General features: G+C 47.6%; 1 protein-coding gene across 1 annotated transcript; it reads right to left on the bottom strand.

Moving 5' to 3' along the window:
• Window positions 1-17,597: 17,597 nt before the first annotated feature.
• Window positions 17,598-18,512, bottom strand: LOC139111148 (uncharacterized). Its single transcript, XM_070671273.1, has one exon. It carries the CDS (start codon window positions 18,510-18,512, stop codon window positions 17,598-17,600), a length of 915 nt encoding a protein of 304 aa, XP_070527374.1.
• Window positions 18,513-18,536: the final 24 nt, after the last annotated feature.

Raw genomic sequence — 18,536 nt, 5'->3', positions numbered from 1 at the left:
CTGTTTCTAACTTTTGTGGCTTTAATAAAACTCGAGATATTAAGCTTTTTGTAAAATTTGCTCCAAGTTTTTTTAACGTTTATTGCTTGAAACACAGGTGTTCCTGACTTACCCCAACCCTTTTTTTTTCTTTTTTTTTACGTAAAAAAACCCCTTTACGGATACCCTCGGTTTGGGAACTCCGGGAGTTATGTGGGATTCAGGACTTATGCAAACGTGCAGCCTAATACCCACTAAAACCTTACGGTTGGCCTAGCGCAAGCAATCATTGGCGAGTGGCACGGGAATCGTAAGTACATTTCAAGCACCGCACCGCTCGCCCATCGCCGAGACCCTCTGATGTTCAGGGCTCTCTGCCTGGCCGAGGGTACCTCCCTAAAGACTAAGGAGGCCCTCCAGCGCTCGGTCATGAGACTTGACCGGGCCACCATTCTAAATTTTGACGGAAGGGGATTAACACTCTTCCGCCAACGCCCTCTCGATGGGCAAAGGGGCAGTAGACGGCTTTCAAAACCGTCTATGGCTTCGCCCCCTTCTAATACCCAGAAGAGGCTGCCGAATCCGTGAATAGATAGATGCCCTCACCCTTACGGGAGCTATTGGGTGCCCCTCGATCCCTTCCTCGGCAGCTTCTAACTCTCATATGCCCTGAAAAAAACCATACAAATCCTGCCTACAGTAATACTCTAAGCTACTAGGAGGGAGGAACGAAGAATAAAGTGTTGAACACTTACTCCACCCTCCCCTGTCGACTTACAGCGAGCGCAAGTGCGCCGGGACCCCTCTTCGCGCTCTGCGGCGTCGTATAGGGGTTCCCTGGTTCACTCTAAAGTCCGTTGCGGTTACCTCTCTACGTCGGACTCGCTCGTTGTCCTCCTTCTGCGAGACTGTCTTCTCGCAGAAGAAGACAAAAGCTCTCTATCTTATCTTGTCCCAGCCCCCTTCCACCACGGCTGAGATAACCGCGGGGAGGGCCAGGTTCGGGACAACAGCGTTCCGAAGGAACTTCCTTTTATCAGAGAAAGCCGGGCACTCGGCGAGTAAATGTTGTGCCAAGTCCCAGCCAGCTCCACATTCTCAACACCGCGTGACGCGCTCTCGCCCGATGCGGCACAAGTAGTTCACGAAAGCATAATGCCCGGAGACCACCTGCACCACCCGGAACGGAAGTCGCCCCGCAAACATCTTTACCTACTCGTTAAAGTGGGGGCGTAAGGCGCCCACCACTTGACATCTAGAGGCGTTTAATTTGTCTATAATAGCCAAACGCCCCTCCCACTCCTCCAATAACTACTACCGGTTCAATTGTTTGAGCCGCAGTTTCGTCCCTTCGGGTATCACCCCCCGATGACGCATCGCGAACATTTATTGATAGCGGTCAGCGAGCGCCGCGGCCTCCAACTCAAGCGGGAGTAATTCTGCTAATAACATTGTCGCATCTGCTGCAGCGGTGCGATAACACCGCGCAACTTTTGTTGCCAGTCTGCGCTCAACTTGTCGCAAACTGGTTAAGGCACGCTTATTTGCGGATATGTCGCCCGCTTAAATTGGCGCTCCATAGAGCGCGATAGAGCGAACGACCGCCGCGTACAATTTGCGCACTTCTACGCCCGGATTCCCAAGGTTGAGCATAAGTCGGCTAGTACAGACTGCGGCTCGCCCAACCCGGGGACAGGCCGCCTGCAAATGCGGCCCAAACTCCCAGAGTTCGTCTAAAGTGAGACCAAGATATTTCATCGTAGGCCCCACCTGGACGAACTTACGGTCTATAGTGACCGACATGGAAGGCGGTCGGCCCAGAGAACGATCGTAAAAGAAGATCGCTTCAGACTTCTGAGCCGCCACCCTCAAACCCATCTCCGTCAGCGTCTTAACTACGCAGTGAGCCGCTAACTCCGCCAGAGCCCTGGCTTCCTTCCAGCCAGTCCCCCGGGCCAGCAAAAGTGTATCGTCTGCGTAACAGACTACGCTGCATCCCGAGGGAAGTGTCACCCGAAGAATTCGGTCGAACGCAGTGATCCACAGAAGAGGGCCCAAAACTAACCCTTGTGGAACACCACGCTTGACCTCCCTCCTCACATACCGGCCGTCTCGGTCGCTGTAAGACAGTCCTCGATCTTTGAGGTACTGTCCTATCACCCTCTGGGACACAACCTTTTTTTTATTTTACGTGAGGAAATGCTTTTACGCATACCCCCGGCTTGGGAAGCTCCGGGGGTTATGTGGGACTCAGGTCTTACGCATTGTGCTGCCTAATACCCACTAAAACCTCACAGGTGGCCTTGCGCAGACAATGATTTGCGGGCGGCACGGGGACTACGGACGTATTGCATCCGCGCCGCCCGCGCATCGCCGGGCCCCCATTGTTACTTGGGGGCCTCTGCCTAGCCGGGGAATCCCCTTTTGTGACGGAGGGTAGCCCCAGCACCCGGTCGTGTTGACTTGACCGGGCCACTTCCTGATATAACTTTTCGGTGAGAGGGGACCACCACGCTCCCACCGACGCCCACGCCTGGGTGAGAGGGCGACAGACGGTTCCAAGCCGTCTATGTTGCCACCCCCTCCTCTGCTCAGGACCGCGGCCGATTCAAGATGGGAGACGGAGAAACTCTCACCCTTACGGGAGCTATTGGGTCCCCCGCCTCCCAAAGACTATCACCGGCACACGACCCAACTACTCTAGCCCTGGTAAGGGCCGTTTATTATAACGGGGGAGGGAACTTGTGGGGCGTTAATTACCCCAAGTCCCTTCCCTTATTATTATGAACGGTGCAAGTGCGCCCTTATGCCCCGGCAGGCACGGCAGGCCTGCCATCCCCCGGGGGTTCCTACTTGCTGAGGGTCCAGCGCGACTTCTTCGCGCCAAACCCTCTCATTCTCCTCCTTCTGCGAAATGACAGCCTCGCAGAAAGAGGTAAACGCTCTTCTTTCAACCTCTTCCTCCGTGATGGCCTTAACAATGACCGGGAGAGAGAGGTCCCTATCTATGACCGCTCTTAAAGCGGCCCTTTCTTCTATAAATGCCGGGCACTCGGCCAAAGTATGATCGGCCGAGTCCCGGCTATAGTCGCACTTCCAACACTTGGGAGTGCGACTTCTTCCTATGCGGCACAGATAGTCACCAAACGCACCATGTCCGGTTACCACCTGTGCCGCCTTAAAGGGCAGTTCCCCGTTCTCCTTTATGATGCCGTCCATCCACTCTTGGAAGTATGGACGGACGGCGCCAATAACACGCATGCCATGGGCGTCAGGAGTCATGGCTCTGAGGCGACTGCCCCATTGAGCCATAACTTAGCGCCGGCTTTACAAGCAAAGCTTTATCAACGCGGCGGCGGGAAGTTTATCTTCCATCCGCCTGGCTATTTCGGTCTTACACCGGTAGCGTTCGGCGTAGGACTTGGCCTCAATATCTAAAAGCGGGATGCCCGCCATGACGGCCGCCGAGTCTGCGGCGGTTGTTCTGTAAAGGCGAGCAATCCGCACCGCCAATTTCCGCTCCGCCTGCTTGACAAGTGCCAGCGCCTTTCTACTTCGCAGCAAGTCGTCCGCCCATATAGGTGCTCCATAGAGTGCTATGGAGCGGACGGCTGCCACGTACAATCTCCTGACGCCTAGAAGGGGACCATCCAAATTTGGCATAAGGCGGCCAAGTATTATGGCCGTCTTACTCATTCGCGGGACCACCCTTTTAAAATGGTCCCGGAACGTGTAAGTCCCGTCCAGAGTAAGGCCTAAGTACTTAATATTTGACCCTACCTGGACGGGACCTCCATCAATTATAATCCGAGCTGGAGGAGGGCGCCCCCAGGAGACGTCATAAAAGTATGTAGCCTCCGTTTTGTGGGGCGCTACCTTCAACCCCAGCCCGGATATTGTTGCCACGATCACGTCCGTGGCTTCCTGCGCCAGGGCATGGGCCTCTTCCCAGTCTATTCCCCGGGCTACTATCAAAGTATCATCTGCATAGCAGATTACATTACAGCCCGAGGGATTCGCCGTCCTGAGGACCTTGTCAAATGCAAGGTTCCATAGCAAGGGGCCTAAGACTGACCCCTGCGGAACCCCACGTTCGACGGTCCTCTCTACGAGGCGTCCGTCGCTGTTAGTGTACGACAGACGCCTCTCATTCAAATACTGGCCCACTACCCGGCGCAGGTACGGGGAGACCCTAAAGTATTCTAGGGCCTCCCCTATTATTCGCCACGGAAGAGTGTTGAAGGCGTCGCTATATCGAGCGATACCGCCAACAACACCCTCTCTTCCTCCTTTGCGGATTCCGCGAGGGATTTTAAATACGCAATTGCGTCCACAGTAGACCTCCCCTAGCGGAATCCGTACTGCGCTTTATGTAGCGCTCTTCTTCTCCACCGTGTCGTCTCCCGAATGAGGCGGCCGGCAATGATTCTTTCAAACAACTTCCCTACCTCATCTAGGAGGCATATCGGCCGATATGAGGACGGCTCTCCCGCTGGCTTTCCGTTCTTTGGGATAAGGACGAGAGAAGCCGTCCTCCACACGGGGGGGGGGGAAAGATGCCCTCTTTCAGGAGCCACGTGAAGACGCGACGGAGTCTTTGATCCAGAAGTCCAGAGGATAGACAAAGTATCCGGGACCCCATCTGGTCCCGGGGCTTTATTTCTCCGGACTCTCTTAACTGCCTGGGCCAGAAAGAACTGGTTCTTTCTCGACCACATCGTGGTCGGCGTCGCTCCATTCTGAACAGGGTAAACCCGTTGGTGTGGGTCCCTATCGGATATGTTCCTCCGTCTCTCGGGGGAAGAGCGATGCTACTACTTCCTCGATCACGGCAGGGTCGAGGGACTCCGTCACTGGAGGACCCCTGGGGCATAATCGTCCTGTAACGATTTTATATGGGCGCCCCCATGGCACGAAGAAACGCCCGCCGGGCTTGGACGGAGGAGTTGCGTAAAGTTGCTATTTCCTCCGTGCACCAATACGCCCCTTTGTAGGGGCGCCCTGCTGCCCGTGGCATGGCAGTGTCACAGATGTCTGACAAGGCATTTCTTAGACCCTCCACGTCCTCCAGTGTATCCTCCCTTGGCAGGTCGGTGGGCCATGTGACTCCCTCCAGTGCTGCTGAGAGGAGGTCCTTGTCTAACTTACGTAGTGCCCACCGCCTCCGTTGACTTGTCTCCCTAGAGGACGGAAGGTCGAGAAGGCGCGACTAGGCTGCGGACAGATTCATGCTTATATACATATGGTCTGACAAAGGCTCGCAGCCCGTCAGCACCCTCCATTGCCCGACGAGTCTACGGGCAGATGTCGTTGCCCATGTAAGGTCCACGATGGACTCGCCCCGCCATGCCATATAGGTACTCTCGGCCCCCTCGTTAACAAGGAGGAGGCCGAGTGCGGCCGCCCATTCTTCCAACAACTCACCTCGCCGGTCTCGTCGGGGGTATCCCCAATCTGGAGATTTGGCGTTAAAATCATCCTCTAAGAGGACCGGCAGAGGATGTCGGGCCCTTATAAAGTCCCCGATCTCCTCGAGTCTCGCGTCACAAGTGGCGAGATCAAGGGACGGGGACAGATATACTCCAATTATAATGGGTCTTACTTATTGGACGGCCACCCACCCATCCCCGGATGACAGTGGGGTACACGGGTGGGTGTGCGACGTCCATGTAATCGCTACGGAGCCTAGAGTGTTCCCAGCCCAATTTGGGTGTTGGGGGGGGGGACGAAATATGGCTCTGCAGCGATCCCTATCCCGTAACAACGCTCCGCCAGGCTATGGATAAATAAATCTTGTGCCTGGCGAGCGTGATTTAGATTTGTCTAAAGGAGGGCCGTACTAGCCATTGAAAAGGCCAGATACGGTCTCTTCCAGACACTCCGTCCCCCTATCCGCCCCCCTATCCGCCCTTCTCAAAACGCGCTTAGGGCGCTGTTCTAACGAGGGAGGGTCGTCCTCCGCGATCTCCATCGCCTCAAGGCCATCTCTTGTCGCCTCTTTTCTGGGAACAACTACGGCGGGCGTAGACTTTGTTGTCTTGGTCTGCGCCCGCTTATTCTTTCCGCGGATTACTCCACTGCCCCGCGCTTGTCTAACTTGCGCGGGGCAGGACTTACCGCCCATCTTGTGGGCTGCAGGACGGCCTGCCTTTTTGCAGGTCGCACAACTAGGCGGCTCCTCACAGGAGACCGCCTTGTGCCCCTCCGCTCCGCATCTAAAGCAGCAATTGCTGCGGTCTACAGCGGAGGGGCATCTCTCCCTCACGTGGCCCCCTTGCAGACATTTGTAGCACTGCAAGGGGCGCTCTGGGAGGATCTCTGCTCTGGCAGAGATCCAGCCCACCCTAATTCGCTTTTTAGCGTTTAAAAGGTTGGCCGCTGCGAGGGGGCAATGTACGATGACTGTGTACAGCCCATTAAAAGACCTCCGCAGCGGTCCAACCTTCACTTCCTCCTTGGCGGTGGCTGTGAGGCTAGCCACTGCGTCTGTGACCTCTTCCGGCGTGACTGAGTCGTCGAGGTCGCGGATTCTCACGTCCGCCATCTTTGTAGGGCGCTCGATCCGGACGTTATCCTGTCCAGCCAGCGCCTTCCTCATCTCTTCGGCCAAGGCATTAGCCTTGGTCGAATTATTCTCCCCCCCTACCTCGTATACGATGAATCCCGTCAGTCCTCGACGGGATCTTAGTTCCGAGATTCCCAGGTCAATTTTTGACTTCGCAAGCTTGAGAACCTCTGTATACTTGCCCTCTGGGCAAGTGATGGTGATAGCCGCGGTGTTCGGCGGCTTTCTCCTTTTCCCTTTCTTTTTCTTCCCTTCCTTGGGGGGCGTCTGCGCCGGTTTGCGTACATTTCCGCGCTTTGAAGACCTTTTTTTAGGGGTCTTTGATGCGCCGCCATCTTTCCTAGGTGGCGGTCGTTGCGCGGGAATGGCCGTTAGTCTGGCCTCTCTCCTGGCTCTTCTGCCAACCACTTCTGCCCACGCTTCGGCTGGGGCAGGGGTGGCTCTGGCTTTAGGGCTTTGAGGGGTCGCCTTCTTAGTTGATTTAGGCGGTGGGGGGGGGGGAAGCATTAACGAAGTATCGTTATCTGTCTCCCCCTCTGTGTCCGTCCTTTCCCTCCTTCTGCTTCTGGGCCTCTTCTTCCCTTTACTCGCCGACTTAGCGGCAGCGGCGTCTTGGAACCCTTTCTTCTCCGCCCCCTTCTTGGCAGAGGGGTTCTTCCTCGATTTTTTTGAATTGGAGGGGAGGGGGGATAGCGTCCCCAAACCTTCTCTCCATCCATTTCTCAAATAGGGCGTCGAGGCGGCTAAACATCGCCTCCTCGATCCCTTCTCTCTTCGATGGCGAGTCCGGGATAACTTTGGACTTCCCCAGAATTGGCGGCCTTATCGCCGGCGGTCACTCCGATTGCGGGGGAAGTGTGTCGTCCCCCGCAAGAGTACTAGATCGTAGAGATCCCGTTTTACCAAGGGCCTCCTCCAAAAGTGGAGGGGTCCTTCGATTAACTGTATTCGTGGGGAAAACGGATCTACTTGAGCTTCCTCCGTGTCTTTCCGCAGCTTTTAATTGCTGGATTTCGCCTTTGAGATTACGTATCTGTTTACGGGCGGCCTCCAGCTCTTTTTCAAAGGGGCTTTCTTCTGATCCGAGGCCCCTCCTGGCGTCCCTCACGGCCATTACCGCGAATTCCGCGCGAGTTCGGCAAGTGGCGTTTTTCAAAGCCTTGGCTAACGTGCCCTTCAAATTTTTCAACACAGTCGCGATCTGGAAGACTTGGTTCATGTCTTCCAGGACGCGACTGGAGATGTCGCTGTTTGGTGCGTCTCTGAGGTCGTCCAAATAGTTGTCGACCATTTCGTCGAACGACTCTCGCAGTTTGATGGGGAGGAAGGGGGACTTGAAGATTCTGGTGTTGAGCGATGCTTCCTCCAACTCCCGTTATGTGTCCGCTGCTTGGCCTTGGCGAGACCAATGTAGTCGCCCGTGGTTGGTGGGCGGCCCCTCTTGCGGCTTGAACTTGCCGACTCCTCGCTTCTTTCTGAGGAGGTCTCATCTTCCTCGGTGCCGGACATGTAGATGCTGTCCGACACATCGTCCATCGTCCTACATGACGCCCTCGATGGCGTTAGCGATATAAGGTCACGTTCTGTCAAACTTGTGACCATGACTCTGGCCTCTAGAGCACACCTTTCCAAGAGCGGAGAGCAAGAGGCGGAAGCTGAAACGGCCTTCTTCTCTTTCCGCTTTTCTCTCGAACTTGTGGGTCCGGGTCTATCCTTTTTCATCAGCATTTCAATGGCAGATCTGACTTTGCCCACTTTGCTTGCCTTTTCTGTTAATGGAAAAGATCCATCTGCGCATGTTCCAGTCGAAGGACCCGGCTGGGGACATGTCTTCGCAGGTGCTTGTTCAGCTGCTGCCCCTGCGGAGCAGGCAGCGGGTAGCCCGTCGTCGGATGACGACGGGAGGGGAGCCGGAACGGCACTCCCCTCTCGCCGGTCTCTGGGGATCCAATCCCCCTGAGACGGTATGACCTTTTTCTATATTGACGTGCTCTTCATAATTACTTTTTAATAAGAGTGATTTTTGTAGAGTTTACTCCCCTAGGCCGGTGAGGTGCCAACCCTAATGACCCCGGCCTGGCCGACTACCGCCTCCGATCGTCGGGCCCCGCCTCTAAATACGTTCGAGCGGCCCCAAACGGCCTACTACCTCCTCACGAGGGTTCCCGGCCCCGTCTCGGAAACCCGACAGCCCGAGAAACCCCCCTCCACCACCAAGCGCCAGCTCAAAAAACGGCTCGAGCGGCCACAACAACTACCCTGGGGTGCCCAGCCCGCAGGCCGGAACACCCTACGCCCCCGGAGTACCGTGGGGTCACACCCCTGGTGTGCAACTCCGGTGCGTATTCTCGTACCCACCCGAGGACGCACCACATACGCCCCGGAACGGGTAGAGGTAGTCCCTCTTCCTTCAGCTGCGGGAGCACCCGCGTGCAATGCTTTCAGAGTCAGGATCTTCTCCCTATTGTCCCAGCGGACTAGAAGGCCCCCTACTCCCCCCCCCCGGGAGGCATGGTGGGGAAGTCATAAGCTTCCCCTGCAGCCCCGCCGGCCGGGATTTGAATTCCGGGTTACCTTCCCTTACCACCTTGGAGAGAAAGATCCGCTCCTCTCGGCAAAGTGGTTGCCGGGCTCGGGTACCTCGGGATCGCCAAATCCCATACCACAGATCTACTCCGTCCTAATAAAGGGACGGCTTCTGTTGCCCCTGAGGGAAACTAAGACACAACCTAACCTAACCTAACCTAACCATTTTTTACTTGGTTAGTACGGTACTAACCCAGTTAGATTAAATTAGGTTAGGTTTTATTAAGTAAAATTAAATTCTTTTTTGTTTTATTTTTTTTTGCTCCAATTATTTTTTCTTATCTTTGTTTTTTTGTTTTTTTTTTTGTTCTTTTTCCATCTTTTTGTTATTTTTGTTTTATTGTTATTTTTGTTTCATTATTTTAGTTTTTTTTTGTTATTTTTGTTGTATTATTTTTGTTTTTTTGTTTCTGTTTTTTTTCTTTGTTTTTATTTTTTGCTTCAATTTTCTTTAGTTTTTTGTTTTTTTATTTTTTTTTGCTGTAATTTTTGTATAAGTCTAAAATAATTAAAAGAGCGGAGACGTAATCCTAGCTTTCCCGGCGCCGTCGCGGCGCCATTTACACAACTTGAAGAGAGATCGTCATGCTAGCCCTTTCTTTGTTTATCAGGCGAAGATAAAGCACGCGTTGCGTTTTATGACGATCTGCAAATGTTAATATTAAAACGACCCGTTTTGTCGCGGACACCGAATATCGCTCTAGCGAGCCGGTCCCGGAGCGCTCGTCGGGATTCCAGGATTCGCGTGAGAGAGTCGTTAGATGCACTCGAGATTTAAATGGAATAATGAACTGAGTTTATTATAACGAAAGAAATATGTACAATTGAGAATTGTCTCGTGACGACGGTCGTATACAATTTAACGAAGATCGCTGACGTAGTTGACGGCTATACATTTACATTTATTATTCGCGCGATAATACACGGTCGGTCGCTCACCCCGTCGAGCGAGAGCGTCGTCGGCGCAAGCGGCGTGAGTGAGATGGAGCGCGGTGTTTACGCGGATCGTCAACCGAAATTTGAAACGGTGTTGCGGAACACTTATATGATAACCGCGGAAGATTTCGACGGCCGGATACGCGAGGTAATGAGGGGTCGAGAAAAGGGTGGCGTCTGTATTGTGTCGATTTACCGAGATAGCTCGGTCGAGGCGGAGATATCTCTACCCCGTGTTCTCGACGGCGCGAGAGTATCGTGAAGGTGCCGCGCGTTAGTACGCCTTCCCCTGGGACCGAGAATACTCGGTGGAGGCAGAGTGAACTCTACCCCTCGAGCCGGAGATTACGTAGCTAAGATGCGGACTGGAATGAGCACCAGGAGTGCCTGGTCGAGGCAGAGTGTGCTCTACCCCGTGACAATTTATGCTCGGGTCGGAGTCGATGTTCGCTTGGAAGCGAACGGATAGGAACGGTCTCTTTACCGCTTCGGCGTCGTCTTTTTATATGTAAAAAGGTAGGCGCCGGGGGTTCGCGGTAGGACGCTTATCGTTCGCGGCGCTATGTTTTTTGTCGCGGCGCGTTTCGGAACGAGGAGCCGCGGTGCCGTCCCTCCGGGTTTGTTCAATTCTTTCCGCGCGCGGAACTTAGTTGCGGAGCGGCTCGTTTGTTACTTTTGAATGCACTTACGGCACGCCGCGTTTTTGTTCTCCTCGCCTGACGGCTGGTCGGTTCGGCGGCATCGGCGGGTCGTCGGCCGGAAATGATGCACCGTCGGGGTGCATCGTTACAATATGCAGTGCCGATCTCTGGCTAATGTCACGAACGGTCGTGAAATTGGAGACAATGGTCTCAGACAAGCAACGCAAGACAATCCTGCGGATTTTAAGAGCGCCGGGAACCCCGGGATTGCGTCCCCGCTTAAACAAAGAAAGTGCTTAGCACTTGCCTTCGGCTTACCGATTGTCGTCAGTCGTTAATGAGCCTTGCTCGAAGACACTTTGTGCCTATTTTCTTGCGCCCATTGCAATTTTGGTTTTTTAACACTTTTAAGTATATTGTCAAGTCGCGACTTAGTGCGCTCGCCATTAAACTCGCGCGGCACGCGCTCGCGAATTCTGTACAGCGTCTCACGCTTGGTGAAAAATAATAAAGTGCATAATTTAAGAACGTTTGAAATCAATAACCTACTTTTTCTAACACTTTACCTCTACCCTACGATTTTAGAACTTGCTGGAACATTTTTTTTCATTTTTTTTGTTTTATGTTATTTTTGTTTTATTTGTTTTTTTTTTATTTTTTGTTTTTTTGTTTTTTGTATTAATTTTTTTGTATTGTTTTTTGTTCTTTTTGTTCTTTTTTGTTGTTTTAATTTTTTTTTTTTTTTTTTTTAAACTTAGAATTTTTGTTCAAAAAGATCAAGTTATTTTGTGAGAAAAATTAAGATATTTGTTAAGGAAGGTTATTTTTTTTAAGTAAAATATGGTTTTATGGGATAAGTCAAAATTTTTTTTTTTTAATACAGGTTAGTATATAAATTGACCTACTCAAATGTTTTACATTGAAATAGATCAATTTATATATTGAGGTGGGTTAAAATTTTGGGGGGAAAAAGTCAGTATATAAATTGATTTAACTCAATGTAAAAAATATTGGAATAAGTTAATTTGTATATTGAAATAGGTCAAGATCTTTTATTAAAATAGGTCAGAGTTTTATTGTTTTTTGTTTTTTATTGTCTCGTTTTTTTGGCCGTAGGCCAGCGAAAACTTTTTGTTAAAGTAGGTCAGGGTTTTTTTTTGTTGAAGTAGGTTAAGGTTTTTATTAGAATAGGTCAGAGTTTTTGTTGGAGTAGGTCAGAGTTTTTGTTTTTGTTTTTATTTTTTTTTTTGCCAAAAATCAATGAAAATTTTTGTTGTAGCAGATTAAAATTTTTATTGAAATAAGTCAGGGTTTTATTTTATTAAAGTAGGTCAAGGTTAAAAATTCAAATTATGGTAGGTCAGGGTTAAAAAATCAAAATTAAGGTAGGTTAGAGTTGTAAAATTTAAATTGAGAAAGGTCAGGGTTACAAAATTTAAATTAAGATAAGTCAGGATTAAAAGTTTAAATTAAGGTAGATCAGGGGGACTCTCAGAAGGGCACCGGCCCATGCGCCAACCCCACCTCTTCGTGATGAGAGTCGGTAACTCCGGGGTATCCCCTTGAAGACTGACGGGGCTCTGGCTTCGGGCGGAGTACACGCACCAGCGTGGAACTTTGGGCGGCGGATCGGAGTCAGAAGTAGGCTATAGGTCGTGGCTGAGGTAACGGCCATGTACTTTTCGGAGTGAGGCCGGGGGCTTTTAGTCCTTAAAGCTGAAGCACGATTTGGCTGAAACTGTCTCTGCTGAAACCGTCACGTGGCGTTTAGAGCGGAGGCAGGGGAGCGCCACTCCTTGCACCGGGTGGACTTAAGGCGGAGGGATTCATAGCTGCATGCAGCTTGAGTCCCAAAGCTATAAGTCTATACTCATGACAATTTACCAATCGGGGTAAATTGTCTTCGGACATAAGTCGGTTAGGAGCGTCGGCGCCCTGGCAGCGTGGCGGCTCCTGGCACGGCCTTGTCCGCTTAGGTAGCTTTGCTCCCGTTTGCAGGGAGTCTCGGGTAGGCGCTGGCATGACTCGGTGGTCCTGGGTGCACCGAATCAGCGATCGGGCGTTTCTCGAATCGGGTAGGAGGTTCCACTAAATGAGCCACGGCCATAGTGCGGAGCCTAGAAGGGGGTCCGAGTTTGCCCCTCGATAATCCGCAGACTTTGTGTTCGCGTTCGGGTAGGTATTCGCCTAGCGCCTATTGACCAGAGCGAATCAGGGAGTCGTGCCGGCTTCTTAAATCGCAGGCTATTGTTTCTTCGCGAGCGTAACACTGGCTGAAGGCCTTTGGCCCAAGGACTAAGACTGCTACAGGAGTCCCATCCTCACCCTGGATAAATAACAGAGGATGGCTAGGGATTAGCTTATTTCTTGTATAAAAGGGGTTTCGGGTAGGGGGACGGATTAATGTCGCGTGACGCCGGGCGACCTTTTTGAAGTTTTAAGCTGGCAATGCGTGGCATCGGACCGTCCAAAGTAGGGGTTATGCCTGTCTCTCAATAATTCCGCAGACATAGATCACGGGTAGTGCGCATGTGATCTGACGGTCTGCGGACCTGAAGATCACATGTGCAAACTGAGGTTCGATTTCCCCCACGTATAAAATCACGAAGGCGGAACATGAAAAGGAAACAGTGCATGGCCGACTGTAATACGCCGCTTTGCGGGGGCATAAGCTCGGACATGAAACGTCGAACAGAGGTTTCACTTACCCTCTGCATAAATCGGAAGTAGACGGGCCGGGGGTGGTTCGCACTTGAGCGAAGCATCTCCGGGAATGGCGTGGCCATCAGTCCGGGGCTGAGTGTCCGTGATCGTCGGGACTCAATCGTGTGGGTATCCCCTGGGGTCTCCCCCTTCCCGCCGTTGATCGCACGGAAAGGGTGTCAGGCTTGTAAGGATGGGTGGTTTACCGTTCCCATCTAAAAAAAGCCGTGGCGAGAGCGGATACCACGCCTTGGACTTTTGGTTTCCTTCTAGTGAGGGTTCACCTCCCTTCACTATAAATAATTTGGAGGCCGGTTTTCAATGGCCCGGTGAATAGAGGGGGGCACGGGTAGTAGAGCTGCTGTAGACTGGCAGTAACGAGTGTGTGGGTGCTTGCACCGAACTTCAATTTCCCTCCCCCCGGGCTGCAGAGTGCGATGCTACGCAGACGACACGCTTGTCCTGGCCCGAGGGATGGATTGGGAAGAAGCGCTCGCGCTTGCCGAGGTGGCCACTAGTATAGCGTGCTACACTCTGGCAGAATTAAGCTTAGAGGTGAGTAGGGAATAAACACGGGTTCTAACCCAGGAGCGTTGAGAGAGGCGAGGGGAGGGGAGAAAAAATCCGTGATGAGAGAAACGCAGGAAGAGGTAGCGGTTGGTGGGAAGAGACCTGGGGGAGGCTATCTATCATTATTCATTTATACCCCCCTAGGTCTCTTCCCACCAACCGCTACCTCTCCCCGCGCTCCTCTCATCATAGATTTTTTCCCCCGTCCCCTCACCCCCCTCAACGCTCCTGGGTTAGAACCCGTGTTTATTCTCCCTTACAACACCCCGCGCTAGCAACCACCGTTAATATATATATTACAAATAAAATAAAAACTTACGTTTTTTAATTTTGCCGCATTTTTTTCACCGGCGGCAATTCGCTGTTTATGAAGACGAATCGTTTCCCGTGGGTGCATAAGTTCATTCGTTTGTCTATAACGTATTCACACTCGTTACCCACGGAATTTTTGGGAATAGAACGAAATGTTCTAACAACCGTTAATATTTCACCACGTTCGCTTTCACCACGTAAGCGATTGTACAAATATATGCTAAATTGAGCTATATTGTTTTTTTGGTGTGTACCACACCACACACCGCCTGCACTGAATGGGGTACGATCCCCCAACTCGCGACGCGCAAGAATATGCAGTAGCGACGAACACTTTTCCATTTGAGAGAAATTAGACGTTACACTTGAAAAAATCAGCATACGACTGACAGGCTACAGCTGTGAGCTCACTGCAGACAGTCAGAAAGTAAAACGAAAGCATTTTTTTATCAACAGCAGTTCCAAAGGTGTGACATATACTCATGCGAATCTTTTTACAGCGTTTAGCACGTTTGAAACTTAAGATGCATTTTATCATGCAATGAGAGATTAAGAAATTATTTCATTTAAAAGATGTATCTCGAAAATGCGACATATACTTATGCAAATTTTTCTTATAGCTACACGTTTGAAACTCAAGATGCATTCTTGCACATGATGTGAAATTATTTTATATTAAAAATATAAATTTGCAAATATTTTTTTTCTTAGAAACAATATATATAATATAAACATTTTTTGAAATATAATATAAATATTTAAAACATATACTCATGCGAATCTTTCTTTGAAAATAAGAACATTACAGACTGTCAGAAAGAAAACAAAAGCATTTTTTTATCATCTACTATCCTAAGGTGTGTGACATATACCCGTGCGAATCACTTTAAGAAAAAAATGCTGTCAAATCGACACGTGTTAAAAAATGCATCAATATGCAAAAATATATACAGGGTGTATTATTCCATATTGACAAACTGTCAGAATTAGATAGGTCTCGTGGATACAAGTTAATAAGTTCTGTGCCATTTTGCAAAATTTTCAATAGTTATTGAGAAAAAAATTAATTTGTCTAGCGCAAAAGCGACAAGAAAGCTACGCGTAAGTGAGCGCGACAGGCGACGACACCATTTTTAGCTACTCGCCTGTCGCGCTCACTCACGCGTAGCTTCCTTGTCGCTCTTGCGCTAAACAAATTAATTTTTTTCTCAATAACTATTGAGATTTTTGCAAAATGGCACAGGACTTATTAACTTGTATCCACGAGACCTATCTAACTCTGACAGTTTGTCAATATGATATGATACACCCTGTATATAAAGAGAGGCTGTGAGATGAAAATCTATCTAGTTGTGAAACATTGTAGTTTTGAGAAGCATTTAACTGTAAAGTTTTTTTTGTTAAAAAGAAAAAAAATGAGTGACTCTTTTTACAATGATTGTATAGAGAATCATATTAATGTGGTATATCCAGCCATTGGGGTAAGTATTATCACGTAAAAAATACAAATTATTTTAATGAAAAAAAATGTATCATAATACTTTTTTCAGCGCATATACATAGACAGCGAGCCATTTGACGAGGTGCAAATTAGACATGTTGTAAAAATAAAAATTCCACGCATACAGCCCGTAAGTCATCTTTACACAAAAATATATTTGAATAATAAAAGAATATAGAAATAAAAATAATTTAATTTTTTTAATTTTTAGGAATGGATTGATCCAGAAGAAATACATATAAAAGGATTTATAAATATAAAAAAAAAAAAATACTCAATTAGAAACGAACGCTATCGTGATACACAATATATTATATATATATATGGATGGGCCCTCATGAAGGTGGCGATGTCTTCGGGCTGCGCCGCTTATTTGATATGGAGGAGGACATCGCCTTTGCGCCGGAAAGTTGGAGTTAGGTAAAAATAAATATATATTCTTTAATATATATTCCTTAATATATATTGTATTTTTTAATTTATAATTATATATTTTTCAGCTCCAAAAACTTGATTTTAGATTAAGAAATATAAAAAGTATATATTTTATTCTAAATATTGTTATATGTAAGGAGATGTTTATAAAGAAATGTTATTAGTATGGTTAAGTTTTTGTAGAGATTTAAAGAATGTAAGGAGACGAATGTATCTCGAAAAGTGAATAAAACATTATTACTTACTATTTTAATATTATATATCTTAGTTTATATATTTGTTAAAAATTTTTTATAAATATTAATATATTTTATAAAAATAAAAAAAGATATTTTTTACATAAAAAAATAATTTTTATTTTAATCTTTACAACTCCTCCTGACGCCACAACCACTAATTAAATATTTTAAGGTGCTACACTTCATCACCATCCGCTAACATAAATTTTTTTTAATTAAAATTTTTTATTAAAATTTTTACAATTTTTTGATGCTCCAGTTAAATATTTTTAAATACATTTTTGTAAAGCGCAATGCGTAAGATGATTATTAATAGAATCTAAAATATTTTGTAAGATTCGGCATCTTCATTATCTGCGTCTAAGGTTTCAATGATGTGGTCTTCTCTAACATCACCGTCGAGCATATCAGCCATGTACGTTTCTCATATCCTTTGATATAAGATGCTACACTTCATCGCCATCCCCGTTAACATAAATTTTTTTTTTAATCTTTATAATTCCTTTTGACGCTGCGACCACCAATTGAATATTTTAAATACATTCTGTAAAGCGCAATGCGTAAGATGATTTCCGCATCGCACAGTATTAATAGTATCTAAAATATTTAAAGATTCAATATCTTCATAATCAGCTTCTAAGGTTTCAATGGTGTAATCTTCTCTAACATCATCGTCGAGCATATCAGCCAACCATGCACATTTCTCATATCCTTTGACGTATATAAGACGTGACACTTCATCACCGTCTACACCTGTTACAGCTGTTGTAATTAATTGTTTTGCCATGTTGTATGGCACGGTTCCTTCTTCCCACGACAATGTATGATGATATTTTATTGTCCAAGAAATGCATGATTTTTCAGATTGCGCTAAAAATTCCATGGCACTGGATTTTTAAAGATGTAATGAGTTAGAACAGTACCCTCTCTTAGCACTGCAACTTCTTTTACAATAAATCGCCGTCCAATATTAAAACCTTGAAGATCAACAAACGTTAGCGCAATCATGATGAACGCGTGTTTGAAACAATAATGATGTGTAGATAAAATTGTTTCTTTATATGTGATAAAAACTGCTGATATAGCAATTTTATAAGACCTTGCGCACAACGTTAGACAGTGGACTATATTCAACTATGCGATACGTGTAAAATAAGACAATTTGCGGTTGTATTTGCAGGAACATTTTCCTTGCAATCAAATTCTAATCGCACGTCTACAGTGGCGCTTTTGATTGACTCGTTCTGTCGAGAGCAATCGATAACAACAAATGGTCCATATGATAGAAATGCTGCTACATTGCAAAAAGCCTCATAAGAACTGTTGCCATAATAAGCTTTACGAAAACGTATATACATATCATAAAGAATGGCGTATTTTTTTTTGTCAAAATCTAAATTCAGATCATCATATGGATAATATTCAGAGTTGAGATTAAGTTTCACATTCGTTAATTTACAATCATCAAAAATGGTTGATTTTTTAGACATAACGTTTTTGCGATCGGTTTGCAGAGCAAAGATAACGTATCGAGGCATTTCAAGTTGCGTTGCAGCCTTGACGGCCCAAAAATGATTTGTAGTACTCTGCAAAAGAGGATATTCATACAAATCCCACAAGCGAAAAGTCATGCTTAAATATCGCCCGCTATCCAAAGTTCGCAACATGGATAATTTATTGACCTCATTTAATATAACATGAGACATTCGCCACTGTATTTTATGCAATTCAATTTCTGGCTCTAATTCCGAATTTTCTATAATGGAATTATTATCATTGCGAGCGCGTATTAAAATTAATTCATGGCGAGCGTTGACAACTACTCGTTTATAATCTTCACAGAAACCTAACAATATTTTGAGAGGTACACAAAAATTAAAGAATCCTTCTGACGTAGTTGATGTTTCACTCCATCCAGCATTTTGCAGCATCACAGCATTATCTGATGTTAGCGATATATAATTTTTAAGAGTGCTAGTTTTTCCAACGTTTCTGTTGCGATCAATTTCTACACCATTGAGTTCATAACGGATTTCATCGAACATTAATGCTACACAATTATTTCCTAG

The sequence above is a fragment of the Cardiocondyla obscurior genome, linkage group LG22, assembly GCF_019399895.1.
Source record: "Cardiocondyla obscurior isolate alpha-2009 linkage group LG22, Cobs3.1, whole genome shotgun sequence".
NCBI classification, from domain to species: domain Eukaryota; kingdom Metazoa; phylum Arthropoda; class Insecta; order Hymenoptera; family Formicidae; genus Cardiocondyla; species Cardiocondyla obscurior.
The sequence above is the reverse complement of the archived record's forward strand: the minus strand, read 5'-3'. Positions and strand labels throughout refer to the sequence as shown.